This window comes from Grus americana, chromosome 8 (genome assembly GCF_028858705.1).
Source record: "Grus americana isolate bGruAme1 chromosome 8, bGruAme1.mat, whole genome shotgun sequence".
NCBI classification, from domain to species: Eukaryota; Metazoa; Chordata; class Aves; order Gruiformes; family Gruidae; genus Grus; species Grus americana.
In genome coordinates this window covers 12,036,417-12,063,050 of record NC_072859.1, presented here as the reverse complement: position 1 = coordinate 12,063,050, position 26,634 = coordinate 12,036,417, and the positions used below count along the sequence as shown (strand labels likewise).

The window sequence follows — 26,634 nt, the reverse complement described above, 5'->3', positions numbered from 1 at the left end:
ATAGAGACTGAAATTTAAAATCAAAGCTGATGTATTGAGTATTGTATTACTATATCTATCTAAATACATTTCACAGAAAAAATTAAGGGACTCCAGGAGTTCTGTTAATGCTATTCATACTAAATTTGCACTGCTTTAAGAAATAATTTGAAACTCTGCTAATACAGTTGTGCTTATGGGGAATATCTAATATAAAACTAGACCTCTGTTCACTTATTAGCTGCCAAACCATCTGTGTTACCAGGTACAGTAGAAGTTCAATAGATAGGGTCCTTTTGAGATACATGGTTAAACTGTTGTTTCTTTGAAGGCCACATTTGCAGCTAGTGTAAGCATGGACAAATTTATACTTATAGCAAGAACTCCTAGAACTGATACAGTGTGACATCAATGAATGGCCTAAATATGCAGACTCAGTAAATAGTTCTAGGATGAGCTGCTTTAACATGAAGTATACCAGCTCTTCCTGCAATCATTCACTAAATGGGTTTGTGCTCACATAGTACTTTGACCTATGACATCCTCACAAAAATAGCCAAATAAGTCATGGTAATATTTTTGTGAGTCACAAGTCCTTTAGTGCTTTTTTGTAACTGTCAACATTTAGTTAATTTTCTGATCCTCATCCAGGAGAAAGTATCCTGAGAACCATTCTACAGTGCAGGTTCTGTTTTCTTCCTGCCCCAAGCAGAGACTGCTTTCTTCTACGGGTTCAGGAATACTTAGCTTTGGAAGTAGTTGTTGAGTTTTCCCTTATGTGGGCTGATGAGGAAAGACCAGTCCAGTGGAACTATCTGCATCCTTTCTTGGGGCCAGGTAACCTTTGGACTCTAGAAACTCTTGCAATATTTTCTTTTTAGCTTTGTACAAAGACCTTTCACCTGACTAAGACAGCTGGCTACAAATCTAGCATCCCCAGGGCATTCCTGAGTTTTCTTAGCCAAGGATAAGATGGATATATCTTGCTTTTATATTTACTGAGCTTTCAACAACTCCAGAATAGCAAACAAAGGCCTTCTTTACTATTACTATTAGTATCATCATGAGTCTACTGGGAGGTTATCTCCGTATTCTTATTTCATCTGTGTACAAAGAACTATACAGAAACATTTCTCATTATGAATAAGCAAGTAATATGTGATGTCAAAACCCAGAATTTATGATGTAATTGCTAACTACAAAGTATTCTGACTTCACAAGACAGATAGGTATGTTTGAGACTTTAGCAGGTGTTAAATTGAAAGTTACTGGATTGCCACTGGCTGCTTTGGATCTTATTCTGACATTATTACTAATCCTGACTGGTTAGCTTCATTAATATTTCCATTAATTTCTGATATCCAACATGAAAATGGAAGGATCTTAGCAAGTATGAGCATTAGCCTTGGATTGCATACTTAAATTCAGGTCAAATTCTGTAAAAGGCAGTGCATGCTGTAGATAGTTCCACCCAGTCAACATTTTTACCTTTTACATGCATAACACATTACAAAAGAGGTGCTGACAATTTGTAGAGCAACAACAAGAAGATTGTCATAAGCGTAAGATGAGAAATGCTTCATGAAATAAAGTTTTAAACCATGTTTGTTATCACTTCAGATCTCTTTAAAAAACAAATTTTCAGCCAAATGGAAAGAAAAAGATAAAACTTAAAATCTGTAGTTCACTGGTGGTTTTTTGTTGTTATCTCTAGAGTAAGTGTGGCCTAACCCACTGATGGACTGGGACAGCATTTTTTATCACGTTGTCCTCCTGTTCAGTCCCTCCTGAACTCTGCTAGCTACAAATCTCTAGATGCAGCAGAAAGGAACATATGAATTGAAGAGACAAATGTGTAAGAGTAAACTTAGAATGAAGTGAAAGGATACAGTAAAGAATTGCAAATATGCTGTTTATAACTCACAGCCAGTTGCGCATGGCATCACTTATCATGACAAAATCATGATGAATTTCACACAAACCACATTTGTACTTTTTTACTGTTTAATTATTTGAGTAACTTAAAATTTTAGTCCTACAGATCTGCTAATGCACCTGTCTTATCTGAAAGACATCTCAAGATTCAGTTAAGTTTAGACAGGTAGGAATAATAGGAAGATATCTTCTCAAGCAAATACATACTTCTCGGCTGTGTATAGGTAGGGAACAAAGTTAGCTGTTCTGAAAATCTAGTTGCATCTTTTACAATTGGCTTGTCTCTTCCTCCTGCATTTAAAATCTCTCTGTCATATCCTTAGGTTTTTGGGTTTTTTCCTCCCCCACAGGTATTCATGTTCTGTGGAGCAATCTGAACTAGCTGCTTTTGCTACCTTGATCAGACAGAGCTGAAACCATGGATGGATAGAAGAGAGCTGTGTTCAGGAAAGGTTTGGAAACCCTTTGTTCTGATCTTCTTAGTTGCAAAGAGAAATGGTGTTACCTGGTGCTGTTATCAAAGTAGAGTCTGATCTAAACATGTTTTGAGCACCTCACCTTTTTGAATCTGAAGCTTGAAGTTCTTAGCATTATGTATAGTCTGGTCCCTAAATATTGGATGTGGGTGAATTTCCAAATATGTTGTTATTGTTTTGGAATGCCGTGCAGTTTAGTTGACCTTGTCCAATTAAAAACAAACAACTATCTGGATATGCCAGAAGGTATGAAACTGTCTGAACTCTAAGTTTCTAGGATGTAAAGGGTACAAGCGCTAAGATGAAACCAGTGCCTTCTAAAATGTGTGAAAGTCAGTTCACTAGCCAAAGGTTATAGGTAGTGAATTTCTAGAATATATGTATTTCCAGAAGTCTGTCTGTACATGGTAGTGTATATATGCGTCAAGAGCCAGGAGAAGTTGGTCAGCATTTTCAAGAAACAAATATCTGCATCTTTTTTGTCTATACTAGTAAACGTATTGGTTGAAGAATATAACCCAGGCTGAGTTTGGAGGTGAAGACTATCTCTCAAACTCTCCCCAGTATAGCATGTTGAATGCTTATAAACCCTGCCTATAGATTAAGCCATGGAACCATAAAAAGTAAATGTTGCTTGAATATCTTTTCATATTCTCACTTTAATCATAACTGGAATTCTAAGACAGATCATAACTTAAAAATTCTTTCACTGAAGAGTAGCTTGTTCTGCAAGTATTGGTGATTTTTAACATGATTTCTCCAGACTAAAGTGTATGGGTAGAAAGATCTGGTCCCTGATATTTAGGACATAGTCTATTGGAAATGTAAGATGTTTGCAATTTTAATTTTAATTATTTAAAATGGGTATCATGGCTTATAGCTTACTATAAAACTGTAAACAAAGATACGCCAGTCTTTTCCTCTCTTTAACCCATTTTCTTTTTCCCCACTGAGTAAACTTCCTCCCTTCTTTCTCTTTATATAGACTGAGTGTTTAATGGTTCCTGCAACCATTCTCTTGAAAAATTGGAGAGAAGTTGGAGTTGTGTGTGCAACATATACAGCTTGCTTTTCTTGTAATCAGGCTTTATTTCACGTGTCTGCATCATGATGGTTATGACAGAAATACTGTTGTGACAAGCATCCTGACTGCAGCTTTTTAATGGAATCTCCCTTCTGTGCTCTTGATTCATGTAGATTCAATTCTCAGTCAACTTCTACAGTAATTTTTGTATTTGGATATTGTATTATTTTTCCCTTGGTTTGACAGTAGTCAGGGAGAAATTATGGATGGTTGCAAAACTTTACAGATTTCAGCAGCAAATAGTTGTGGCAAAACCATCTCTGTGTAGCAGACAGATTCAGTAACTAGCAATATAATAGGGAAATTCAGATGTGATTTGAGTTCATCTTGAGGTTTTTCTCAGACAGAAGATATTTTATTTATTCCAGAGCTAATTTCTGTATCAAGAGTGGTTAAAAACTGTAGTTTATCTCTATTGTCTGATACCAAGTTTCTGGCTTAAAATTTCAGACCTGACCACGACAGACCACGTTAAGGCATTGCCTTAACAAAAAGTCTGAGAAATGTAAATGGCGGATTTTCTGGCCACCAGAGAGCTGTGCATGATGATGTATTGGGTGCTCCAAAAAAATTAAGAACGTAATGGTCATTGTAGCCAGCCTAGTTTAAAGGAACCCCCCCATGTATCGGTGGTGATGAGAACCAAAAGGAGTCCTTAAGGTGTCTTGTTCCTCCTTGCTTTGTTCTGTGTATACCTGGCTTAGGATTCAGCCTTCATGGTTAACCACACACATGAGAATGCACAAAATAATATCCCAGTGAGAAAGTGAATATTCCAAATATAGACTTATATAGGGAGTGTACAGAGAGGTACAGAAGTGGCATTCCCCGTATGTTAAATGAGGTAATAAAATAATTAATGTAGAATGGTGTAAAAGATATGCTTAAAACTCTGAATACAAGCCAGACAGTGAGTTAGACAGACAGGGAAGGAGTAAAATTTATGTGAGGCTCTATGGAGGTTAATAAGTTGTAATAAATAGTAGAGTACAGAAGAGCTGCACTGAAACTTGAATCTTTGTTACAGCTAATTATAGGCTGAGGTGAAAGAAAACTACAAGTTTCTCCTCAGAACAGTCTGCCTACTTCAAGCCAAATAAATTAAGAATGACATCCTTGGGGTGGGGGGGGGGGTGGGGGAGATAAACCATAATTTCTTGCTTGAATTACAACACTGTAACAAATGGTATTTTTCTCTTGATTGAATGGTAATATAATGCAAGATTGTTACCTACCTTAAGTTCTCTAAAAAAGATGCTACTCCTAGCCCACTCAACAATGGAGAAGAGGGTTTGGTCAGCCATTTTACACATAAGCCCAAAAGTGTTGAGCTTCTCGTGTTTGCTTCTGTTGGCTTGTTCTTGCTGCAGATATGCCATGATCTTAGCTTGGACTTGCGGCTCATCTGGCTCACATTTCAGGAGTTCCAATATCAGATGTGGAATACTTGCTGGTGAGCTTGTTTGATAACTATCCATGTATGAGTAGCCCATTATTGACTCTGGTGAACTAGTGTAAGGGTCAGGGTACTCAGACTTGATAGCACGGCTTGGAAAATGGCCATAGGTTTGGTAACCTTGCAAACTGCCATGGGGTGGCATTGTCATACTAATTGGAGAGGTTACAAAGGGACTTCTGTCATAGTCTGTAGGAGGCAAGGCAGTATGGTTCAGAGGTAGGCCTTTGGAGGCAGAATGGATGTTCTGGATTGCAGAGGATATTGTCAGGTCAGTTGGCATTGCTTGGATCACCTGAGTCATGGCTTCCAGTTTAAGTCCATTTGCTCGGATAAGAGCTTTCTTCTGCTGCTTCAATGCCCTGTCTCTCTTGTACATTGGTCCAAACTTGTTCCGACCACCACGCATTCGGTCAGCTCGCACAGCTGCCAAGGGAGAAGAGGAAGTAAATCATAATTAAAACTTGGAATCAACATTCTTTAATGAAACAAACATAAGACAGAGCAGAAATGTAAAAATGTAACTTTTTTTCGAATTCAAAGCAGCACTTTTATTCCTAAAAAAAAAAAAAAAGATTTATTTTGACTTAATAAATGTCACTTTTTTCTGGTAATTTAAATATCACATGCATGTATTACTAACATAGAAGGACTTTTCTTTACATTGATTAGGACACAGGGACAAACACAATGGTTGGCTACAGGAATTTCACACCTGCTATGGGATCATGTGGAGATCTCAATGTATATTTGGTTTTATGTCAAGCTACTATGTCATTAAGAAACAAGGGATGATGTCCAGAATTTGTCTGAGACGTATCCAGCGGACCACACTGTCTCATTATAATCATTCCATTACTGCCTTCCACCGCAGCAAAACATCTGAAACGTAAATTGTGAAATGTTCAGTAGTCACAAAGGGGAATACGTTTTTCTTGGCAAAAAGGAAATATTTCCTTTTGATGATTCCATTCAGGTTGGTGTAAAACTTTAAGAGATTTCTAGTTAGCTGAACAGCTCTAGAGAAATGTTTAGCTGCAGTTGGAATGTGCAGAGAAAAAGCTGTCAGCTTGCTGCTTTCCACACAGAAGGTGGAAACGGAATAGAAACTATTGACACTGTTCTGGCTTGTAATATCTCTGGAATTAGAAATAATTAAAACAAATCCACCTCAACAGCTGCCTTGGGAGTCATACAGGTGGTCTCTGTCATAGCAGTGTCTGTCACCATGGTATATATGTAATGGACTATCGAGGAGCTCTCACCAAGCCCACCTTGCCTAACGGCAATTAGATTGAAAGAGGAACCTTTGACAGCCTGGTGACATGTTGAGACTACTGAGATTGCTGGAGGTTAAGTTCTTGAGCTTTTATCTTAGGGATTAGTAGAACATTAAAAATTTATTATGAATGCTAGATACGCATAATACTGTACATTATCATAAGGACTTTAACGTTTAATGATTTTTTTTTTTTGGTCCATGGTGATTTAGGAACTAGACTTTATATATATTGCTATCAGGGAAATACACTATAAATGTCACAAGTATTTACAATTACGGAAGCATGTGTTCTTCCAATTTTCTAAACAAAGGAAAAGTTGTACGGATGTGTGGATAACAAAGCTAAGCTGCATTTTCTAGAGTATCTTTAAAACTACAGGCACTTTCCTTAAACTTGTAGTAAAAATGCTACTGCTAATATTGCTATTGAATGTGGATTTTGAGCAAAATGCAGGAAATTAAAATAACTAAATCACCATGCTAGTAACTAATTAACTTTAAAATCTGTATACATAGTATGCTCCCAGGTATTCCACAATTAAAAACTGTGAGCCAAATTAGATTAGCGAATGCTTTTGTGTAATGCCTATAGAAGACAAGGTGAACTGCATGTAATCACAGAAGACAAAACTTGATCCTGTATCATTGTCAGCAATTGAGAGGAGTTAAAAGTAGAAGTGGGATAGGAGTAGGATATTTTATCCTTATTAATGTCAACAATGAGAAAAGGATTCCAAATGTCCTGTTATTGTACTATTTGAATTTGGAAGAACATGCAGAGATTCAGGATTAGTGCAGTGTGTCAGTGCTAGCTCAGTCTTGTGGGCAAATAGAGTAGTATTGAATCCATCAAACTGCAGGAGGCTGATTTTTCTGTTTATCTTCAGTTATATCAACAGCTTTCCTCTACCAGACTTAGGTGATTGGGTCTTATCCTTTACGGTTCCCGTAATGGTTTATGGTTTCCCTCCTTGGCCTGATTTTTCCTGGTTAAGTGTCTAGGGTGAATGCCATTTCAGTACAATTGTAAAAATAAGGAATTTAGGAGCTTGTTCTTGGTCAAGGACATGTCATTCACTGTGAAATATGAATTTTAATATTTTATATATCAAAGATACAATGAACTGTGTATGATTCTCAAATTCAAGTCTGATAATTCTGCATTTGGTTATCTCAAAGGGTATCATACACTATTCATTGTTCTCTGTACATTAGAGAGCAAAATGAAGTAAAAAGTATACTTCAAAATGCTTTATTCTCTTTCATTTCTAATAGCATCTCAGGTGTAGCAGCACAAAAATATAGGACACAACTTTAGAGATTATTTGGTTCCTTAATCACAAAGACAAGTCAGTGTGAGGAAAAACCCTTATTTTATCTGTTTCTTTTTCCCTTATTGTCAAAGTGTATATATATATATATTAAAAAACTTACATAAACTATAAATAAAATCAGATCACTCTCCATAGCAATGGCTATCCTTTTCTAATCTGGACCCTTCTTACATATTTCATGCTTAATCTAAATTAAGTCTTTTTTTAAAAAGGTGCAAAACTAGTCTATCCAGATCCATTCATTCGCAAACTCTAAAATACTGAAATACCAAATTAGATATTTATGTGAAAAAATGGGTTATGGTTTTGACTAGTTGTTAGTGATTTACCATTTAATCATTAGATTCTTTTTTATAAAGCAACAGTTTGAGTACAGTCACCTTTCACTATAATATCAAAAACATGATAAATATGTAGTATTTTTAAAAAATAGGTATCATATATGTAATCCTATCATTTTTCAGACATGAATCTATAGTATAGTTGACAATATCAGCAAGACTATAGCTCTTACCTTCCAATTTCATTCCAACACTTAGACATTTTTGAAATCGACAGTAAGGGCATCGTTTTCTCTGTGTTTTGTCAATCTGGCAATTCTGATTTTCTATACATGTGTACCTTTTGTTATTCTGGACTGTTCGCTTAAAGAATCCCTGTATGATAGATACAAAAGTTAGCCTGTTTTGCTGGAATAGCATGTTTCTGTATTTCATTTTATGGAAATCATTGACATATTTTTCAGACATCACTCAAGCACTTATGAAGTTACATAGTTTGTTTTAAATTACAGGGAGATGTACCCAGGAGAAAACCACCAGATTCCAGAGGAGGGTTTTTTCTATTAGTGCTGTTTTACGGACTTTTGTCAAAGCCATGACCAGCTGTAGTATCTTGTGTCCCTAACAGTGGTAGGAGGAATAGTCAGGCTGACCAGTTCCTTTTGTATTCTTTAATTGTAAAATGATTAAAGTCTTCCTTTTAAAGTATTTTTCCATGAAATAAGTAGGGACGCTTGCAAAGATAACAGAAATACAGAGTACCTGTGGCTACAGTACATCCCAGTGGTGCATGCTAGAGGCATAATAAGTGCTTGTTGTTCATTTCTCATTGATTATTAATGAAACTATTATGTGCTAAGTTATTTTTTCCGTGCAACTAAATATTTTAAATTGTATTGTTCAAAGGCGTTTCCTTTACAGTGTATTACTTAAATAACCATAAAGAACTTTAAAAATATTTTACATTACAAATTTGACATGTCATCAATTCCTAAGTATTTAAACCCTTTAGTATAATAGAACCATGCAGATACATTTATCTTCAAACATAAGTTGCATTTCCAAATATTTTATTTTCAAAATTAATGAATGATGTAAAACAAATCATACATTAGTTACTTGACTTTGTGTCAAGTGAGTTCTGACAGTATATAGTTTGTATGAAAAAAGTGCATGGCCATTATAGTCACAGAAATTTACATTGTAATATTGAAGGATGAAGAAATATTATGAAAGCTGCATTAGATTTTGCAATGATATGTATTGAGGATACTTTTCCTACTTTATCTTCCAGGAACAGAAATACCCTGCATGTATATAAATCAACCAAAATCAATATTTAGGGCAGTTAGGAATGAAAGTTGTCCTAGAACTATATCACTTCACAATAGCAAAATACTTAAAAGCAATGATAAAACTTCAATGCAAAATAGTCCAAGTTGTTTCCATTTGGGCAGATGAGACCTTTCCAAGAGACTTCTAAATCCTAAAGCTTTTTGGGGTTTTTTTTTTTTTTTTTTACATTAATGTAACAAGACACAATCAGAAATAAGTCAAAATATTACACATCTGTTTTCTTTATCTTTTTTCTGCTTATATTTGAAACTTTTTTGCTGTACTTGTGTTTGTATGAAGTAATTAGTACAGAACCTTGCAGCTTTCACAGGTGAGAAGTCCATAATGGTACCCAGACACTTTATCTCCACAGACTGGACACAGTTCCTCAAGGTCTTCATCATAAGAATAATTCACCATTTTAAACTGAGACACTGGGGAAAGGAGAAATAGCACATTAATTAGAATTTACATTAATAACTCAAATTTTCTGCAACTGTTCTCATCTAGAGAGAAAGCTCACTTATACACACCACTGCAAATTGGGGAAAAAAGTTTTATTTTTTAATGCAAGCTGTGTTTTAAGACATGCAATTTTTCATCAACAGCAAATCTGTACGATACTTAGCAAATGAAACAAAACCCATCAGATCCTCGGTTTTATGTTCTAAATGTTTATATTTACAGAATGCCCTTAACCTAGTCTGTAGTTGATGGAATTATAAACTAAATGAATTCATTTAAATCCGAAAATGATCAGGGGCAAGCTTTTAAAAAAGCAGAATGAAAAGATTGTGTCACTTGCGTATTTAAAGTAACTCAGTTCGTTTCTTTTAAAGTTTTCTTTCAACATCAGCCTGCAAATATTTACTTAGCCTAAACTTGTATCGTACAGACCCAGCACTTTTGCGCCGCGTTAAATGCAAGTTACTTACTTGCAAGACCAGCGTAAAGCAACGTCCTCCGCGCCCCCCCAAATTCGTTGTCTCGAGGTGACCTCCACCCCCCCCGAGCCAGCGCACTCTGCTGCCCTGCCCCAGGCGATGGGGTGAGAGCTGCGAGCCCGGAGCCCCCGGGTTTCGCAGCTAGCGGTCCCGCGGCGGCGGGGGAGACGCTGTCAGCTCCCGTCGACGCGTCTCCCCGCGGGTCGCTAGAGGGATAGCGGGCTGGGGCCGCCGTCCTCAGGGGCTGCGGTCAGGGTCTGTCCAGCCGGCGCCCCGGGCTACAGGGGGCTGGCGGGAAACCTGCACGCCGGGACCGCCTGAAGTTTCTGCCGCTCGGGGAAAAGGCGGGGAGGAGTCGGCTGTTCGGGGGGTGGGGGGGTGGGTGTGTGTGTGTAAAACACGCTGAATAAAGGCATAGAGCGCGGTCACTCGAGCCGGGCTCCCCCCACAGAGTCCAGTCAGCCGCTCTGGTTATTCCTAAAAAGAAACCCCGCCGCTCACCACGGGACTGGTTTCCTTCCCTTTCCCTGCTGCTAAACGTCCGATCTGCTCGGCAAGCGCCGCGGCAACGGAGGGTTCCTGAGCAAGGGGAGAGGCGCCGGGCATCGCAGCGGCACCGCTTAGGATGTCGCCTCTGCCCGAACCCCGTGGCTGCCACAGTTCGGGGGTACGGGGGCGGTCAGAATCTGCCCGAACTCCCCGGGCCGGGCGTCCGGCTGCGGGGGGGGCGAGAGCTGTCCGCCCCTCCGCCGGGGCAAGGGGGCTGCGCGGGGGGGGAGGGGGCATTAACCCACCAGCACACATCCGGGAAAACGTTTCCAGAGCGACCTCAGCACGGCCGGGGATCGCCGCCTGCCAGCGGCATGGGGCGGACGCGGGGCGGCCGCAGGCGGAGGAGAAGGAGGGCCCGGACCTCCCCTGTGTTCCCGGGGCCGTGGCTCCAGGGCTTGGCGCTGGGACGAAGTTTCCCCTCCTCGCAGGAGAAACCAAGTGGGAAAGCAGGGGTTTTCCGAGCGCCGTGCCCTGGCACGGAGCTTCCTCCGCGGGCGAGGAAAGGGGCTGACGGGCCGCCCCCAGCCCATCCCGCCCCTGCTTCCCAGCAGGTTCCCGGCAGGAGAGGGGATAATTTCGAAAGAGGAGCGGGGCAGGAGTTTCTGCCCAGCGAGAGGCGCGCAGGACAGGGCGGGTAGTACCCGCGCATCAGGCTGCCGGCTCCGCGGCAGGGAGCCGACCCCCCCGCGGTAGCCCTAGGACGGCGTCCCCGCCTCCTCCCTCCGCGCAACGCTCCGGCGCGGAGCGGGGCACCGGGAACGGCCCCGTCCCGCCGCGCAGAGGCATTTCCAGCGCTGCCCCAGCTCGGGCATCCTGCTACCTTCCCGTGTACCCCGCAAGGGAGCAAATCCGCCGCGGCGTCGGGGCTCTCTGCTGCGAAGTTTCGCACCGCCGCCGCTACCACCTGCGCTGTGCCTGTGTGCGCTGCACCCGCGGAGCAGAGCCGCGGCTGAGCTGCAGGGACGCCGGCAGCAGGCTGTCCCGCCGCCGTCCCTTCGGGACGGTGTGTGGCACACGGAGTGCTCGGCAGGACCCATTCGCATAACTCCCCCGCCATAAACTTCGAGTCAGTTTTGCGCGCGGACCGTGGACGAGACCGACCCTCCCGGCCCCGAGCAGTGACTGTCGGGGCGTCTGCAACCTGGGGAAGGCTCCTGCCGGCCAAATGATTGAACGTTCCCCGGCCGCAGTTGCACCTCCTGGCTGGGGTCTTGCCGTCGCCTCGGCGCTGGTGCCCCGGCCCCCTGTGCCCGCCCAAGCCACGCTGGAAGTTGGCCCGCGAAGGCAGGGGCTCGGCGGGGCGGGAAGCGGGCGGCGGCGGGGGAGCTCGCAGCCAGCGGCCGTAAACTTTTTTGGCAGGACGAAGGGGCGGTTTGCCATGGGGGGCCCGAGCGTGCGCAGAGGGGGAGCGCTGTGCCTTTCCCCCCTTACCTTGCATGTTTTCCGGCATCTGCCCCTGTTCCCCATTCGACCGGGCGAGTCCCAGGGCCTCCGTCTCCACTTTGGGCAGCATGACAAGGCGGCTGCGGGCCGGGCTGGGGGCTCCGTGTCCGTCCGCGACACCAGCACCTGGACACGGCAGCACAGATTTAGCTGGAGCAAGGGGCGCTCGGCGGCCGCTGCCTCTTCCTCCTCCTCCTCTTCCCTCCCTCTGCTCCACGCCAGCCCTTGTCCTGCTGCAGCGGGAGCACCGAGCGGCCCCGGCCGCCGGGAAGCGCCGCCGGGTGCCCACGGCTGAGGGAGCCGCGGAGCGGTAGTCAGGCTGCAGGCGGCGGGGGCGGAGAGGAGAGGAGAAGGAGGAAGACGGGGTGCCGGGGAGGAAGGAGGAACCCCGGGAGCCCGCAGCAGCTCCGCCCGGGGCTCAGCGCGGCGGCAGCCGGGCGCCCCGATCCATGCGGAGCGGCACAGTGCACGGGAGCGCTCTGCCGCGCTGGTGCTGCTGGACAGGGTTTCCACCCCCGTCCCCCTCCTCCCTTCCTCCCTCCTCCTCCTCCTCCTCCTCTTCCTCCTCCCCTTCTTCCCCCCGCCACAAGTGCGGAGGTGCCGAGTCGGGACCTCTAGCCCCAGGCCCGCAGGGAGGCGCTCCCGGAGCCCGGGGGCTGCAGGTCGCGGGGGGCTCCGGCGAAGGGAGGCCCCGACACCGTCCCTGCAGCCAATAAGGCAGAGGCGGGATGAGCAACACCCTCGGCGCACACACACGCACCACACATACACGCACGGGAGCACACACACTTGCCCAGCGCGCTCACCCCCAGGTTGTTAAACCGGGCTGTGGGTTGGGGACCTGGGCGGCAGCCACCTCTTCCCGCCCCAGCGGAGCCCGGTGGGCCATTGGCCCCGCCGAGCCGGGCTGCGCCTGCCCTCCCTCCCGCGATGTGCCGCCTTGCCAGGGGGCAGCTCCGCTCCAGCTCCCTTCGGGCGGCGGGGCAATCCCCCAGCCCGGCCACCTGCGGCTGCGGGACCCCGGCCCTCGCCTTCCCTTCGGGCCGGCGGGGGTGGGCAGCTGAACCTCCTGCTCTTGGAGAACCCCAGTCTTTGCGGCCACGTTGCCGCCGCGCAGCCCTGGAGCCTGAGAAAAGCGGGCGGGAGCCGCACTTGAGCTCTCTTTACCTATTCTGGCTTTTTGGGTCTCCGTCCCCTAAACTTCTTGCGAAATCTGTCGGTGCCGCTTGCACCGTTTGCACAAAAGCCAATGCCCTGGCAGAGCCATCGCTTGAGCAAGAGCCTCCCTTCCCCGGCTCACGGTGCAGCAAGCGGCACTCGTTTCAAATTGTCCCAAACAACTCGTTTCTCGCAAGCGAGTGCCTCAGCGGCGAGATCGGGCGACCCCGCGGCGCGGCGTGGTGGGGGCCCAACGGGCGACGGGGTGCCGAGCCGCCCAGCAACTCGGGCCGGGGGTCTGCCCGCCCCCGCTGGCCTTCCCGCCCCTTCCACGCTGAAAGCGTCCGAGGGGCTCCGCTCTCAGTGCGTCGCGTAGGTTTGGCGATGTGGCATGAGTGATATTTGCACCTTTGAAAGCATCCGAGCCCACCGCCCGAGCGCTCGGCTGCCCGTACTGTGACACCTTAATCTCCGTTGTGTATATTAAGAACTGAAAATATTTGGCGGTGAAAATTGCTTCCGATTGAAAGTGAGGCGCGAAACTCTCTCCAGCACAGGGTATAGTGTTTCCCATCGGTTGGGACAGAGCTTGTGAAAACTGACCCTTGTTGTAACTTACTGAATACTTGTGATGATCGCAAGGTGACCAGCGGTGGGACAAGCCCTCCACGTGCAGAGAGAGGACTCGGCTGTGCTCTTTGCTAGACAGTTTAAACTTTTCGCATCCAGTAATTGGAAGAAGAGACCTTTGCTTAATTCAGCGCAGATCCCGAGCCAACCCAACACCACCACCACCGGAGTAGAAAATGTCTTTTTCTTTCCTTTTCTGTGCAGGGTTTGATATTTTGGAGATGGACCCAACGCGCAGAGAGGCTCGGACCTCTCGGGCTCCTTGTATTCTCACCCTTTCCCCATTCCCTTTTGGGCCAGAGAGCGAGCAGGCGAACTCTTGATCTATATCAACACGTTATTTCTCAAGTTATAATTTCACAGTTTAGCAGTTCGCCTGCGAGTAAGTTTTAGCACAGCAACATGCGAGCTGCGGGAGCGGCTAGCTCGATGGCTAAGACGAGGTGGCTAAAAACCATCCCAAGGGAATGCCCTCGTCTCTAGGCAGAAGTAGCTCGGGCTGAGACCCCCATGTCGGCCCTTGGGAAGCTGTTCCTAGATACATTAATTACAAACAACCCCTCTGACAGGCGTCGCCGTGTGGCATCGCCCTGCGCTAAGCCCGGGCGGCTCAGCACTGGCGGCGTCCGCAGCGCAGCGGCGGCTCCGCTCCGCTCCCCCGGGCGCCCGCCGGGAGGGGGTCCGGGCTGTGGGCCGGGGGTCTCCGCGGTGCGGCGGGGCCGCGGCCCTCCGGCCTTGCGAGCCTGGAGCCGGGCCGCTTCAGCCTGCTGCTGGCCCGACGGGTGGCCAGAGGACCTCGGGGTCGGCTCGTAGAGGAGCTTCGCCTCCTCGCAGCCCTTCCCCGCAGGAGAAGCGTTGTCACAGCACAGCTCCGGCTGCGTTTACAGCAGAGCATGGGAAGTTTAGCACACATCGGCAGGACACCGCCGGACCTGGGTCCTGAAGCCCGCTGGTTTCCATCGGGGAAAGAGTCGGTCCCTTCCCTCCCGCTCGCCGCCGGGTGGGTCACGCCGCTTGGCGACGCCCCGCCGGGGCGCTCCGTGCCGCCGCTCTCGTTATTGCTGCTCGGGGAAAGGCACCCGCATTTTAGGCGAAAGCTGGCGAAGGAAACCCCGCGTCCAGACATGGCAGGAGAAACCAGCCCGAGCGCAGCCGTGGCCAGGCGGCCTCCGGTCCCCGCGGGCAGACCGGCGGGGACGGCCGCCTGTCCCCGCCGGCTGCTGACCCGGGCCGGGCCGGCTCTCCCCGGCCAACACTCCCCCTCGGTCACGGCCCTAGCACCAGTTCCAGGGCGCTTCGCTCCTACTAGTGGGCTTAATATAATTCCGCCGGGGAAGGGTTTGGAGAGAGTTCAAACTGTACATCGCAAAGCCACTCCGCGAGCTATAGCTATGGATGAAAATACTTTGGAGTGGTTATTACACATCCTCATTTCTCCGAAGTAACAGTTTAGGGCAGTACATATTATAAGTGATACCTGGTCCCTTGTGGCTACATTTAATTTAACATGGAGTTCTAGCTCTCACGATTGCCTTGAGCAACCTTAATTACCCTTTCTTCTAATCTCTTCTCCATTCCTTACTAAGTTCTCCAAACTTTTTTTAATGTGATTTCTCTCCTGAGTTTGCTTGCCTTGTTCTGACTTTGCCTGAAGGTCTTGATTGACGCGTGTAATTATAATTATAAAAGATGATGGCTCGGGGAGCTTCCAGCAGCCTTGATTAGTACAAGGAGCAAGACCTGGAATATTTTATACTTCCCTATTTAAATGTATGTACATTTACATTAAAAAAACACAGTCTGATTTTAAATAATCTGAAGCTCCTTCTACCTCTTTGTTTTCAAGGTAGAAGGTTCTATGTGATGATATTTCAAGGCAAGCTCCAATTTCTTACAGCTTCAAAGAGGCCACAGAACCTGGGCAAATTTCAAAGCCTTTTTCCCTAAGCAGGGACATTTCTAACATTGAGGGTCTGCTCGATGAGCAACAAATAGCACGCTCCCTTCTAGCTTTTTGTCAGAAAGTGTCCCGGGGAAGGTTTGATTTATCTTCCCAGCAAGCAAACTAGCGAAAGAGAACCTTTTTGGGGGAATGTTCAAGACAAACTTTGCAGAAGCAAATGAAATAAATAAATAAATGGAGGACTGAACCTTGTCTTCTGGGAAGTCTAAATCCAACGCGATCAAAAAGACTTAGAGGGAAGTATTTAAGAAGGAGAGGAATCCACATCCTCTCCCCCCTGTCTCTCCTGCTGAGCATTCCCGTTTGCCGCCAGCCCAGAGCCGCTCTGAGCAATCACTCGCTGAAACCGGTGGCTTCAGCCAGGCGCGGGGCGAGAGTTACCGCCACGCAGCCTGTCCCCGGCGCAGGGACACAGCCCCGGGCACAGGCTGGCAGGGCCCCAGGCACGGAGCGGCGCAGCCCCGGGCACGGAGCGGCACAGCCCCGGGCACAGAGAGACACAGCCCCGGGCACAGAGCGTGGCAGCCCCGGGAAACGCCCCGGAGGAGGCAGCGTGTGACAGTACGGCAGGCACAGGACCCCTCCGCACCTGGGAAAGTTTATAACGCGAGTTTGCTGCTTCACCTCACACACCTCTCACGCCCAACTTTACGAGACTGTTTACACCACGAAAAGTGTATCCAATGCAGACCTCTTCTCTTCTCTTCTCTTCTCTTCTCTTCTCTTCTCTTCTCTTCTCTTCTCTTCTCTTCTCTTCTCTTCTCTTCTCTTCTCTTCTCTTCTCTTCTCTTCTCTTCTCTTCTCTTCTCCTCTCCTCTCCTCTCCTCTCCTCTCCTCTCCTCTCCTCTCTTCTCCTCTCTTCTCTTCTCTTCTCTTCTCTTCTCTTCTCTTCTCTCTCTTCTTCTCTCTTCTCTTCCCTCTCCTCTCCTCTCCTCTCCTCTCTCCTCCTCTCTCTTCTCCTCCTCTCCTCTCTCCTCTCTCCTCCCTCCTCTCTCTTCTCCCTTTCGTCTCCTGTCTTTCCCTCTCCACTCCTTGTCATAAACAGATCACCCCCACGGTACGAAGGGGAGGGTACCTCGAAACCTTCCAAATCCCGTAGCCAACGGGCTCCTCTCATCACTTTGCAGAGGAAATAATTGCTTTTAATTCCTAGGGATTAATTTGACCGGGCGCTGTTAGTGCCTCTAACTCAGGCTTTAGAAAGTAAACTGTCCCTTCCAGAGAACTGAAACAAACAAATAAACAAAACCCCCAACGGCAAAAATATACTTTTTTTTTTCTGTAGGGTTTTTTTTTTTTAATCCACTGTCAGCGAAACAGAGTGGGTGCTCTAGGCTGAAATGCTTTCTGTAGTAAAACGCACGCCACAGAGCATCGCTTTCCAAAGCCTATTGCCTTTTTTCTGCTGCGAATCATTCACTGTTGCCTTACGGAGATGTCGATCCTCTCTGGTCCGACACAGAGAACCATTTCCAAACAGTCAATTATTGACGAGAAGCTATTTTTCAAGCCCAGCCAAGCTTACTGCTGCACGCTGGAATGCACTGCTGCCTTATAAACACCCGGCAGCAGCGTGATGCAAAACTACAGGAGACTCCGGAGTGAGGAGTGAGCCGGGCCAAGTGGGTGGTAAAGCATCTCTGTGATTGCCTTTCTTTTATTGCTAAGTGAGTCATCAGTGAGGTGTCGTAACACTTCACCTCGTCCTGCCGCTGTCTGCTCCGGCCCGCCCGGCTCGAGGCGCGCTCCCTCCCGCGGGGCCGCCCGCCCGAAAGGCGGCACGCGTGTGGGCAGGGACAGTTAGTCTTTTCTTGTTGCGAGGCGGCTTTCTGACGGAGATTTTGCTGAACAAACTGGAAGGCGTGGAAGGGCTGAGGCCCCGGGGGATGCGAAAGCTGAGGCACCCCCGGGCGCCTTTCGGGAGGCGGCGAGCCATGCCCAGAGCTCGCGAGAGGGGTTCCCTGGATCCATAGCATCAGCAGCGAACCGCAGCCTTTATCCATTAGGACACTTAAAGATCCAGTTTTGCAAACAGGATCTCTGCTAGATTTTTTTTTCTTTTTCGCTAAATTACATGACTTCTGTAGGGAAAACGCCGACTAGTCCCGCACTGCTTGGACCTGTTGCCGCTAACGGTGCGACGGGAAAACGTTCTCGCTCTGATCGCTCCTGCCTGCTTCAGGGTTGGCGGCTTCCCCTCTCTAACGGGAGGCGAGGAGGTGAATCCAAAAGCAGGGTCCCCTCTCCGCGCCGGCCCACCCAGAAGCGGAGCCGCTGCCCGGCGCGGTGCTCCGCGGTGCGGCGCGGCCGGCAACGCTGCCGGCGGGAGCCGCCGAGAGGCCAGGCCGAAGGGACGCCGCGGAAGGTCCCGGCGCTCCCCGCCTCCGCCGTGAGCCCACCGCCCCTTTCCAGCACTTATAATTATTTACTTTTCTGATGAGGCTCTTTTGTTTCTGTCTGTACTGCCCTTTTGGAGCCGAGTGTGGAACATCCAGTTAAAAAAGCTAGAGCTTGGTCTGGAAAGACAAAACCTCCAAATATATTTATATATAAAGCAAGGCTCCTGTCAGGGCTGAGCGCCAGTCTCTGTATCATAAGAGATAATTGATTTCTATCCTGCACAGACAGGCTTAAAAATGAAATTTCTTTTGCTGAGGCAACTGACCTTGATGTGCTGGTGAAAAAAAAAAAAAAAAGATGTTTTAGGTCTGCTTCTCCCCCCCCCCAATTATGTTTTGAAGCTTGGAAAACTTTATTTAAAAATAATTTAATAGGTGATCTTTATAATGAAAAAAGTTTAAGCTTATATATATCATATAAGATTTCTCCACATATAAGCATAGAATCATAAAACAAACCATAAGAAGATAAACTAGGCATAGTTTATACTGAGAAATCTTGAAATCTTGATAAGGATTGTGTACATATGCATGTCTGTTCGTTGTATATAAGAATGTATTAATATATATTAATATATAGGGTTGTATATGTAATATATATAATATACTTGTGTAATATGTGAGTAAACTCTAGACATTAATAATAATCTGGCATGAGAAGTTGTAATGGTTTTCCCCATACTGCAGCCAAACACAACTCCTGCTGCAGATAATTCTTCCCTTTCACCCTATATAAAGACAAGTTTGAGAGGTGACCTCTAAATTACCCACACGGACAAGTGGCTGGAGGCATTTTGTCAGCATTGGAGGTTTCCCTCTGGAGACCACAGGCAGCATCGTTTCTACTTCATACATTTGAGTATTTAAAATCAGACTAACTGGAAAAAATCGGGTGTAAATGTAAATACTGCCCCTTTTGTAGATAGCTCATTTGCAATATAACAATGGGGAAAGTATTTAATGGGAAGAAAATTGACAAAAATAAAGAATAACAGCAAAAGTTCACTGTTATAAAAAAAAAAATCACCTACAGTTTATGTCTCCCAGTCCTCACACAGTCCAATCTGTTCGCTCCTATGGAAGCTTTCCCTGCATCATTGCTGGCCAAAAACCCAATCCAAACTTTCAAAGAGAGTATTTGCTGTCTTTCTTAATCATATGAAATTTCATTATATATGCATTTTAATAATAATAATACAGAAAAAAACCCGTTGCCAAACTCAAGAGCACTAATTATAATACTGTAAACTGCCTGAGGACATACATTAGAATTAAGATGGCAGTAAGTATTATACAAGCTGAAAAAATTCACAGTAAGAAACTACAAGTATTTTTTCCTCTTATATAACCATTTTTTCACATTAATGAAACAGTTATTTCTGTTAAATAATCATTTCTTATGCTTATAAAAATTACATAGTGTCCCTGAGAACACTAAGACAAAAGGCTAGTTAGAGGCAAAATAAAACTAGTCAAATAGCTTTGTATTGCTCCAGCATCTGGTAGAAAAAAATCATAGCACATCCATAAAAATTTTTATAAGTCCTTACGATGTTCTTCATCTGGAAGATAGGATGTACTATTAAGATTTTGTATGTTCTAGCTGCCTCTTTGACTATATGACTACAGTCTAAAAGCAGGTATCAACAACCAGTAGTGCCCACTCACATTCCAGCTCCAGGCTGGTTGTGTTTGCTCTCCAAGGGACAGATCCACTCCCATTTAAATTGGGGGAGTCTGATTTGCATTCATGGGAGCTGGGTGAGGCCCTCCTTGCTGGGAGAAAGCTAGGTCATTCTTGCTGTGGCACGTCACTGATTTATACCAAAACGTAACTTATTCCCAGGTGGGGGAATGCACTGGGTGCATGTCCGCAAAGCAGGTGCTCCCTCACAAGAGCACCTCTCAGCTCCTGCGGTGGGAAGCAGCAAATGCCTGTGGCCTGAGGGGCTGGCAGGGTGGGAGGCTGCAGAGGCCATGGCAGGCTGTCACAAGCCCACCTGGTCTGCCTCAGATTAGAGAGGAAAAAGCCAAGGAAGCGCTGGGAAGAACTTGACAAAAGTGAAAGTCCAGGGATGGGATTTACTCTTAGGAGCACCTGACCCTGCTGCTGATTGTACTTATACCCTGGGAGGACAGCTTTTTCTCCCAAAGAATTACTTTTCAAGAGCAAATAAGAACAGAATCGAGGTCCTTCCTATTTGATTCCTCCACCTGCAAGCAGAGGCCTGCAGGGTGGTGCCAGTTACATTTAACCCTTACAGGTACATGGTGATCAGTTTACAATGCTGACTTAGATGTGCTTTTCAGGGATGCCACCATGGGCTCTGACCATGCAGTGTCATGCAAGGGCAAATTCCTCCCCCTGACTCAGAGCACGCAGGATTTCAGAGAGTTTCACAGGATTTAGACCTGCTTTTTCTGGGTCATGCTTTGCAAATCTGTCCCAGTTTGTCTGTGATACAGCACACATATAAGCGCATTTTGGAGGTGTGGTGACAACAGCGCTCTGCTAACTTATGTCTCCTACCAACCTGTTTCTCATATCCGCATGATTTAGGGATCCCAGACCTGCCAGTCTTTTGGAAGCCATGAAAATGGCACTTGGTCTAAATATGACAGATAGGAGTGTCTTATTTTCCCTTCTCCTTGGGTTGTATCCTTTTACCCTGAGAAACCTTACTTGAGTGACCACTCTTCAGATACATGAGATATATTATTATTTTACTATCCCATGAATGCTGAGGAGAGAGGACAAGAGGCTCCTCCAGCACCTTTCCCTCCCTGGCAGCCAAAACCAGCAAAAATCAGAGCAAGGTCCAGCTGGGCACCCCTTTTCCTTGTGTTTCTGGGGGCAGAGCTGTGTGAAGGAGCACCCCACACCTATAGAGGAGCACCAGAAGGTCTCTCGCTTTGACTTCTCTGTGGCTTTGGTGGGATGAGCCCAGCCTGATCCTGGCCAGAGCCATGTCCAACATGCCTGGGACCATCCTGTGTGAGGCCTCTGGCTGTTGCGGACGGGATACACTGATGGCACTGCCGAGGGGTTCCACATGGCTCCCTCCAAGGAGAGGTGTCAGGAGCCCAATGCGAAGTGGGGCTGGCACCAGGCACAGCCAGCCAGAAGGCAGGCAGTTGCAGGCCTGGTAGTGTGATCCATGGGGCATTACTCCTCCAGCCATCCATTTGCAGCCCAGCAAACCTCACTGTGGTGTTGGGCACAGTTCTGGTGTGGGAGATGTAGGGCAGGTGAAGAGGGTGAGAAGTGAGCCCCTAGGGGCCAGCTGCCTGGGACACAGCCAGGTCTGAGGTGGGAGCCCTTCCCATGGGCACCCTTCCCTTCCCAGGGAGAAGCAGCAGCTCCACCCAGGAGATCAAGGTCACGTTTCAGTTATGTTTGAGGTTATTTCCTGCAGCTGGTGCTGTGCCCTCCATCCCCACGGTCCCAGAGCCTCCCTTGATGGTGAGGTGCCCATATCACACTCAGCATCAGGGTGAGCACCTTGCCTGCCATGTGATGATGCGCTTTGGGGTCAAGAGGAGGAGAGCGAGCCCTGGTTCCCACATGGGGGCCAAAGCTCTCTTCTTTCATCCTTGCCATAAATTGCTATGCCAAGGTGCAGCCTTGCAAAACCCTGGGCTGTGGAACCTGCAGCGCTGCTGGGCCGGAGGAGCTTTCTGCTCTGCGAAGGAGAGGTTTCCCTTGGCAAGCCTTCTCCAGCCCCTTTCAGCCCTGGCAGAGAGGCAGGGCATGCTATCACTCTGTCAAAGGGAAAAGCACCTTGATCCCGGTGTCTGGCGAGAGGCAGAATACGAGGAGAAGGGCAGGGAGGTGGCAGGGAGAAGCACCCGCTGAGGCTCGGCCACAGCTGCTGCAGCCCTGGCAGCCCGGGGCAGCCGGGTGTGCAACACCCCTCGGTCCTGCAAGCCAGAGCAACCTGTGCCTGCTGGCTTCCTGATGGGGGGTGGGTGCTGTTTCCATATGATACTGAAAATATTCACTTCTTTGCTGCTCTGAAGTCTTCACTGACTTTTATTATCCAGCCCACCCCCAATGAATGATGATATATCTGCATTTTTAGCTATAAAAAAGAATCTGCATTTGACATGTATATTACAAAAAAAGACCTGAAAACATTCCTGGGTTTTTCTTCAACAAGAATAGTCAGGCCAGAAGCAATTTAAATCTTATTTTTGCAAATGTTTATACATGCACAAACACACAATTTCACAGTTATTGGCAATTGTAATAGATAAAGATACCATTAATTATCTGATTATATATTCGATAATGACATTATCTCTGGAGAAAAGTGTTACTCAGTGAATCACCAGCTATTTTCTTACATTTTTACATTGTATCATAAAGTTCTTTTTTGCCTAAATATAGGTACAAATTAATCAGTTTTGTTGGCTTGCCCAATTGTAACAATTTTTTTCAGTTTGGGCAGCCCCAGATCTAATATATTTATGCAGAGTCTTCAAAACAGTTAGAAAACTGTTACTTACCAACTGATGTAAGTCCATGTTTTATAGATTCCTGTACGGTGGCTGTGTGGGAACCAGAAGACATTATTGGGTGTAAATATACAGTACCCTTGGGTGCAAGGTGTACCACATTGAGTACAGAAGAGGTGCAGCCTGTAAACTTTTCTGGCCTTGAGACCCAGGCTATAATAACCTTCAGTGAAAGTCGGCGTGATGAACAACAACAAAAAAATTATCCAAGAATTCAGAAAGTAAGAAGCATGTCTTTGAGTGGACTCTGTACTTTTTCCAGCATTAGTGACCTGCTGTAAACCATGTATCCCATTTCATGATAGTCTCTAATCAGAAGAATTGGAACTTGTGATAGGTTTGGCACTGTCACGTGATTTTGTACAGCTTGATAAGAGGACCCTGTTATAAAGTGACAGCAAAAGAGATAAGAACTCTTGGCAGATAATGGCAGAGAAATGATTAACCTAGAGTGGAGAGGTGCTATGAAGCCCAGAGAGTGGAAGGTTGTAAAGTTGTGGGGTCATAAGAGCATACTGAGTGGATGAAAAGCCATACCAACATAAGTGTAATGACTATAAACTCAGACTTGTGACCTGTCTTCTTGATGTCATCGCCTCTTTGCACAGTGGACAGCAAGCATGGTTGTTTTGGCTTCTGTAAACACTCTTTGGATGGCAAAACAAGCAAGTGCTAATTCCTTAAAAGAGGCTTCTGAATGCGCTTGGGATTCTGCACTCCGAGTAACAGCACTAGCAAATCTCTGGTGGTGGTTTGTCAGACAAAACCATTTTATTGCCCCAGTACTCAGGCTGGAGACTAGCTCCAGGTTGTAGCCGTTTAGTTGAAAGCGTACACTACTTTCTCAGTAAAGAGCTTTACAGCAGGGTTAAACATTGATATCCCAGGATTATGATACATAGTATTGCACTCACCTTTAAAGCTGCGAGATACAATACCTATTCACAGGATGTCAAATGGCTGTCAAGTGTTTTGCTGTAAATAATTATTATAAAGGTGGGCAGCTGTGTAGATGACTGGGTGATTTTTCAGCTCAGCCGTGAGTGGGTCAGGTTCTGCTTTCACACCCACCAGAGGAAACGCAGGGGCATGCCAACTCCCCGGGTGAGATTGTGCTGCATTGACAGCAGCCTGAGTACAGTGTGGCTTCTCCTTGCACTGCACTGCCATTGGCAGCCTTTGCAGCTGTAACCCAATAGATTAAGTCTGCATACACTCTGTGAGATCAGACTCTAGCCTGAATAATCAGATGATATTTGATATTTCAAGTCTCTTGAAAAATAGAGAGAAGTTATTCCACTGTGGGCTTGATCTGAAGCCTCTTGAAGTCAGCGGGAGTTTTTTTCTCTTGAAATTTGCAGAGGGCTGTAAAGCAGCATATGCTTTTTTATATACTTTGTCATGGTAGTTAGACTTTGATGATAAAGTGGCAGACAGGCTAGTTCCTGCTCAAACCAAACTGCTTTTCAGGCTCCTCCCGGCCAGGATGAGAACTAGACAGCAGGTCTGAAAATGGGGCTGATGTGGCAAACTGCGCAGTGACTCGGGCCTTACAGCCAGGAACCCTGAATTATTACTTGGTCTGTGCAGTACTGCCCTCCTCTAGAGCACCTTGGAGCAAGGATGGCAGGCCGTAGAGGGAAGGCCTGATTTTCCAAATTCTTATTAAACAACTGCATGTGCATTTTGTATGCTTTATTTACCATGCTGGAGTGTATAAATCAGACATTTGTTGACCCAGTTAATAAGTCACAATCATAAACACTCATTTTGTGTATGGTACATGCAGCAAGTAGAATCATATAGACTTGTGTACCAAAACTTTCCAGAAATCAAGTTTCTCTTCCTCTTTTTCTATACTTGTAATTATACTTGTAAAGTGAGCAAACTGTACCAAGCTACCTGACAGCAATGCTATGAATATTATTGGCTCACAATGTGTATGAAATCCTTTAAAAGCAAAACATGCTATGTGATAGTATCTTCCTATTTATTACAGGAAAAAAAAATTACAAGTCTGGTTAAACAGATACTGTGAGTGTATTTTTCAGGGTCACTGATATTTTTTTATCTGTTTAGACTGAGTGAAAGCTGGAGGCCAGCTTTTTCAGCAGATTTCATACAAACCTAAAGAATTTCACTTTCTGTCTAGCCTAATTCATTTGGTCATCAAATAGATTTTAAATTCTATTTATAAAAAATGAAAACAATCATTTATTCCAACAGAAAAGGCATGTCTTTGGGGACTGGGGATAAAATAAAAAAGAAATGCTGCAAATGATACTGTGGTTTGAAACTTTCCACTGTGGCATCAGAGACATTGCTGGAGCACTGTTGACCCATATAGAAGAGTCTCTATAAAGGAATCTGCCGTATGTGGGGGAGAGAGATACTAAATCATAGGAAATATAAAGAAACTTCATGCTTTTGGCTTCAAACTCTGTCACTCCTTTCCTTTTTTACATCAGTATCAAATGTCAGGGTCACTGAAAAATGTTATTTTTTTCCTTTCTGATACTTTGTCTCCGTGGACAGAGGAATGTATGCCAGGTGCTAACCGGATAGACTTTCTTTGCTTTTCTTTATACCTAGTCCAGTGGGGGGAAAGAAACTCATAGAGAAACTCCAGGACAATCTGTATCAGCCTGTGATCCAGCAGCTCTATGTTTAGCAGCCCGAGCCGAAAAAGGTGTGTGTAATGAGCCATACCAGTTGTACCATTGAAGCTAAGTACCTGAGTTTATGGCTGAATACTTTGCTTGATCAAGAATTTTGAACTGTAACTCTTCACATGGAAGTCTGTGGTAAAGCAGCCACCGGCCTTACTGGGATCAGCTTTTCCTAACTGTGGTTGAAACATCATAAACTCATTTTATATTTCAGTGTTTTTCAGGATTTTTTTTTTTTCCCCTTGTCATCCTGAGATGGTGAGACAGGGCTTTGGGAAGGTAATTTTATTATTTCACATATGCTTTTCTATCTCTGTTCTTTCAGGAAGATAATTCATTGAAAAACATTTAGTGGTGGTTTTGGTTTTTTTTTTTTTTTTTGCCAGTTCTTGTATGATGAAACTGTCCCTTGTTTGTCCCTCAGACAAATGTCCCTCAAAGAAAATGTACCTGATTTCAAAAGCTTGGCAACAATCCCTCCTTTGACTCTTGCGCATCAAATTATTTTGCAACCATTTACCACAAAAATGGAGTCAGAAAGAATTTCTCCTCTAATGGGCATTTTCACAAGTGGCATTTCATTTGGGGCATGTAAGGATGTTTAGAAACAAGCTCTGGAAATGGCTTGATGAATGAACAGTGACCTTTTCAAAGAGTTTTAATCCCTGACTTGTATATGTTGGTTTGAATTTAGTGAGGTCAGTCAAGAGTTTGTAATTCTCCTGTAACATTTTGGATGTTGCTCCTCTGAATCCAGTATGTTCCCTGTTGTCTTTCTATGCCATCTCAAGGTATTGCTGACTTTATCGATACGTCTCAGCAAAAGTAAGCATTTGGCACAGCACACATCAAATGACAGACATGATCCTCATTCTACTGAAAGTCCAGGGCAACTGTGGCATTGACCCTGGCATAGCACCTACCAGGCATGAGCTGTCTGCTCCTGAGAGTAGTCCAGTTGGTTTCAGCTGGAGGTTTGCTTAGGTGGAAAGAGATTTACAAACTCTGTTCTTTGATCTGGATATCACTCTTTTAAAATTTTTCTTCATTTCAGTCATTCCAATATTCCTCCTTATCTATCACAGGCATTTAAAATTCTTTTGGATGCTTCAGTGTATTTTCTCCACCTTCATGAATTTTATATTATTTTACATGTGCAAAACCAAGGCATTAAAAATATATTTTTATGTTTTTTT

The 26,634-nt window shown here is 45.6% G+C and overlaps 1 protein-coding gene across 3 annotated transcripts in view; it reads right to left on the bottom strand.

Annotated features, from left to right (window-relative positions):
* Positions 1 to 23,076, bottom strand: part of NR5A2 (nuclear receptor subfamily 5 group A member 2) — a 99,627-nt gene extending 76,551 nt beyond the window's left edge. Inside the window, exons 1-5 of one of the 3 annotated variants that reach the window (XM_054833989.1) lie at positions 22,761 to 23,076; positions 12,090 to 12,227; positions 9,478 to 9,596; positions 8,061 to 8,202; positions 4,710 to 5,356 (exon numbers count right to left, since the gene is read on the bottom strand). In XM_054833989.1, the coding sequence (XP_054689964.1) occupies positions 4,710 to 5,356; positions 8,061 to 8,202; positions 9,478 to 9,596; positions 12,090 to 12,227; positions 22,761 to 22,824 (1,110 nt within the window). In that variant the 5' untranslated portion in view covers positions 22,825 to 23,076. Of the gene's footprint in view, positions 1 to 4,709; positions 5,357 to 8,060; positions 8,203 to 9,477; positions 9,597 to 12,089; positions 12,228 to 12,907; positions 13,229 to 22,760 lie in introns of those variants that run through there. The other 2 variants (XM_054833990.1, XM_054833991.1) reach the window with 2 other exon arrangements.
* Between the last annotated feature and the right edge of the window lie 3,558 nt (positions 23,077 to 26,634).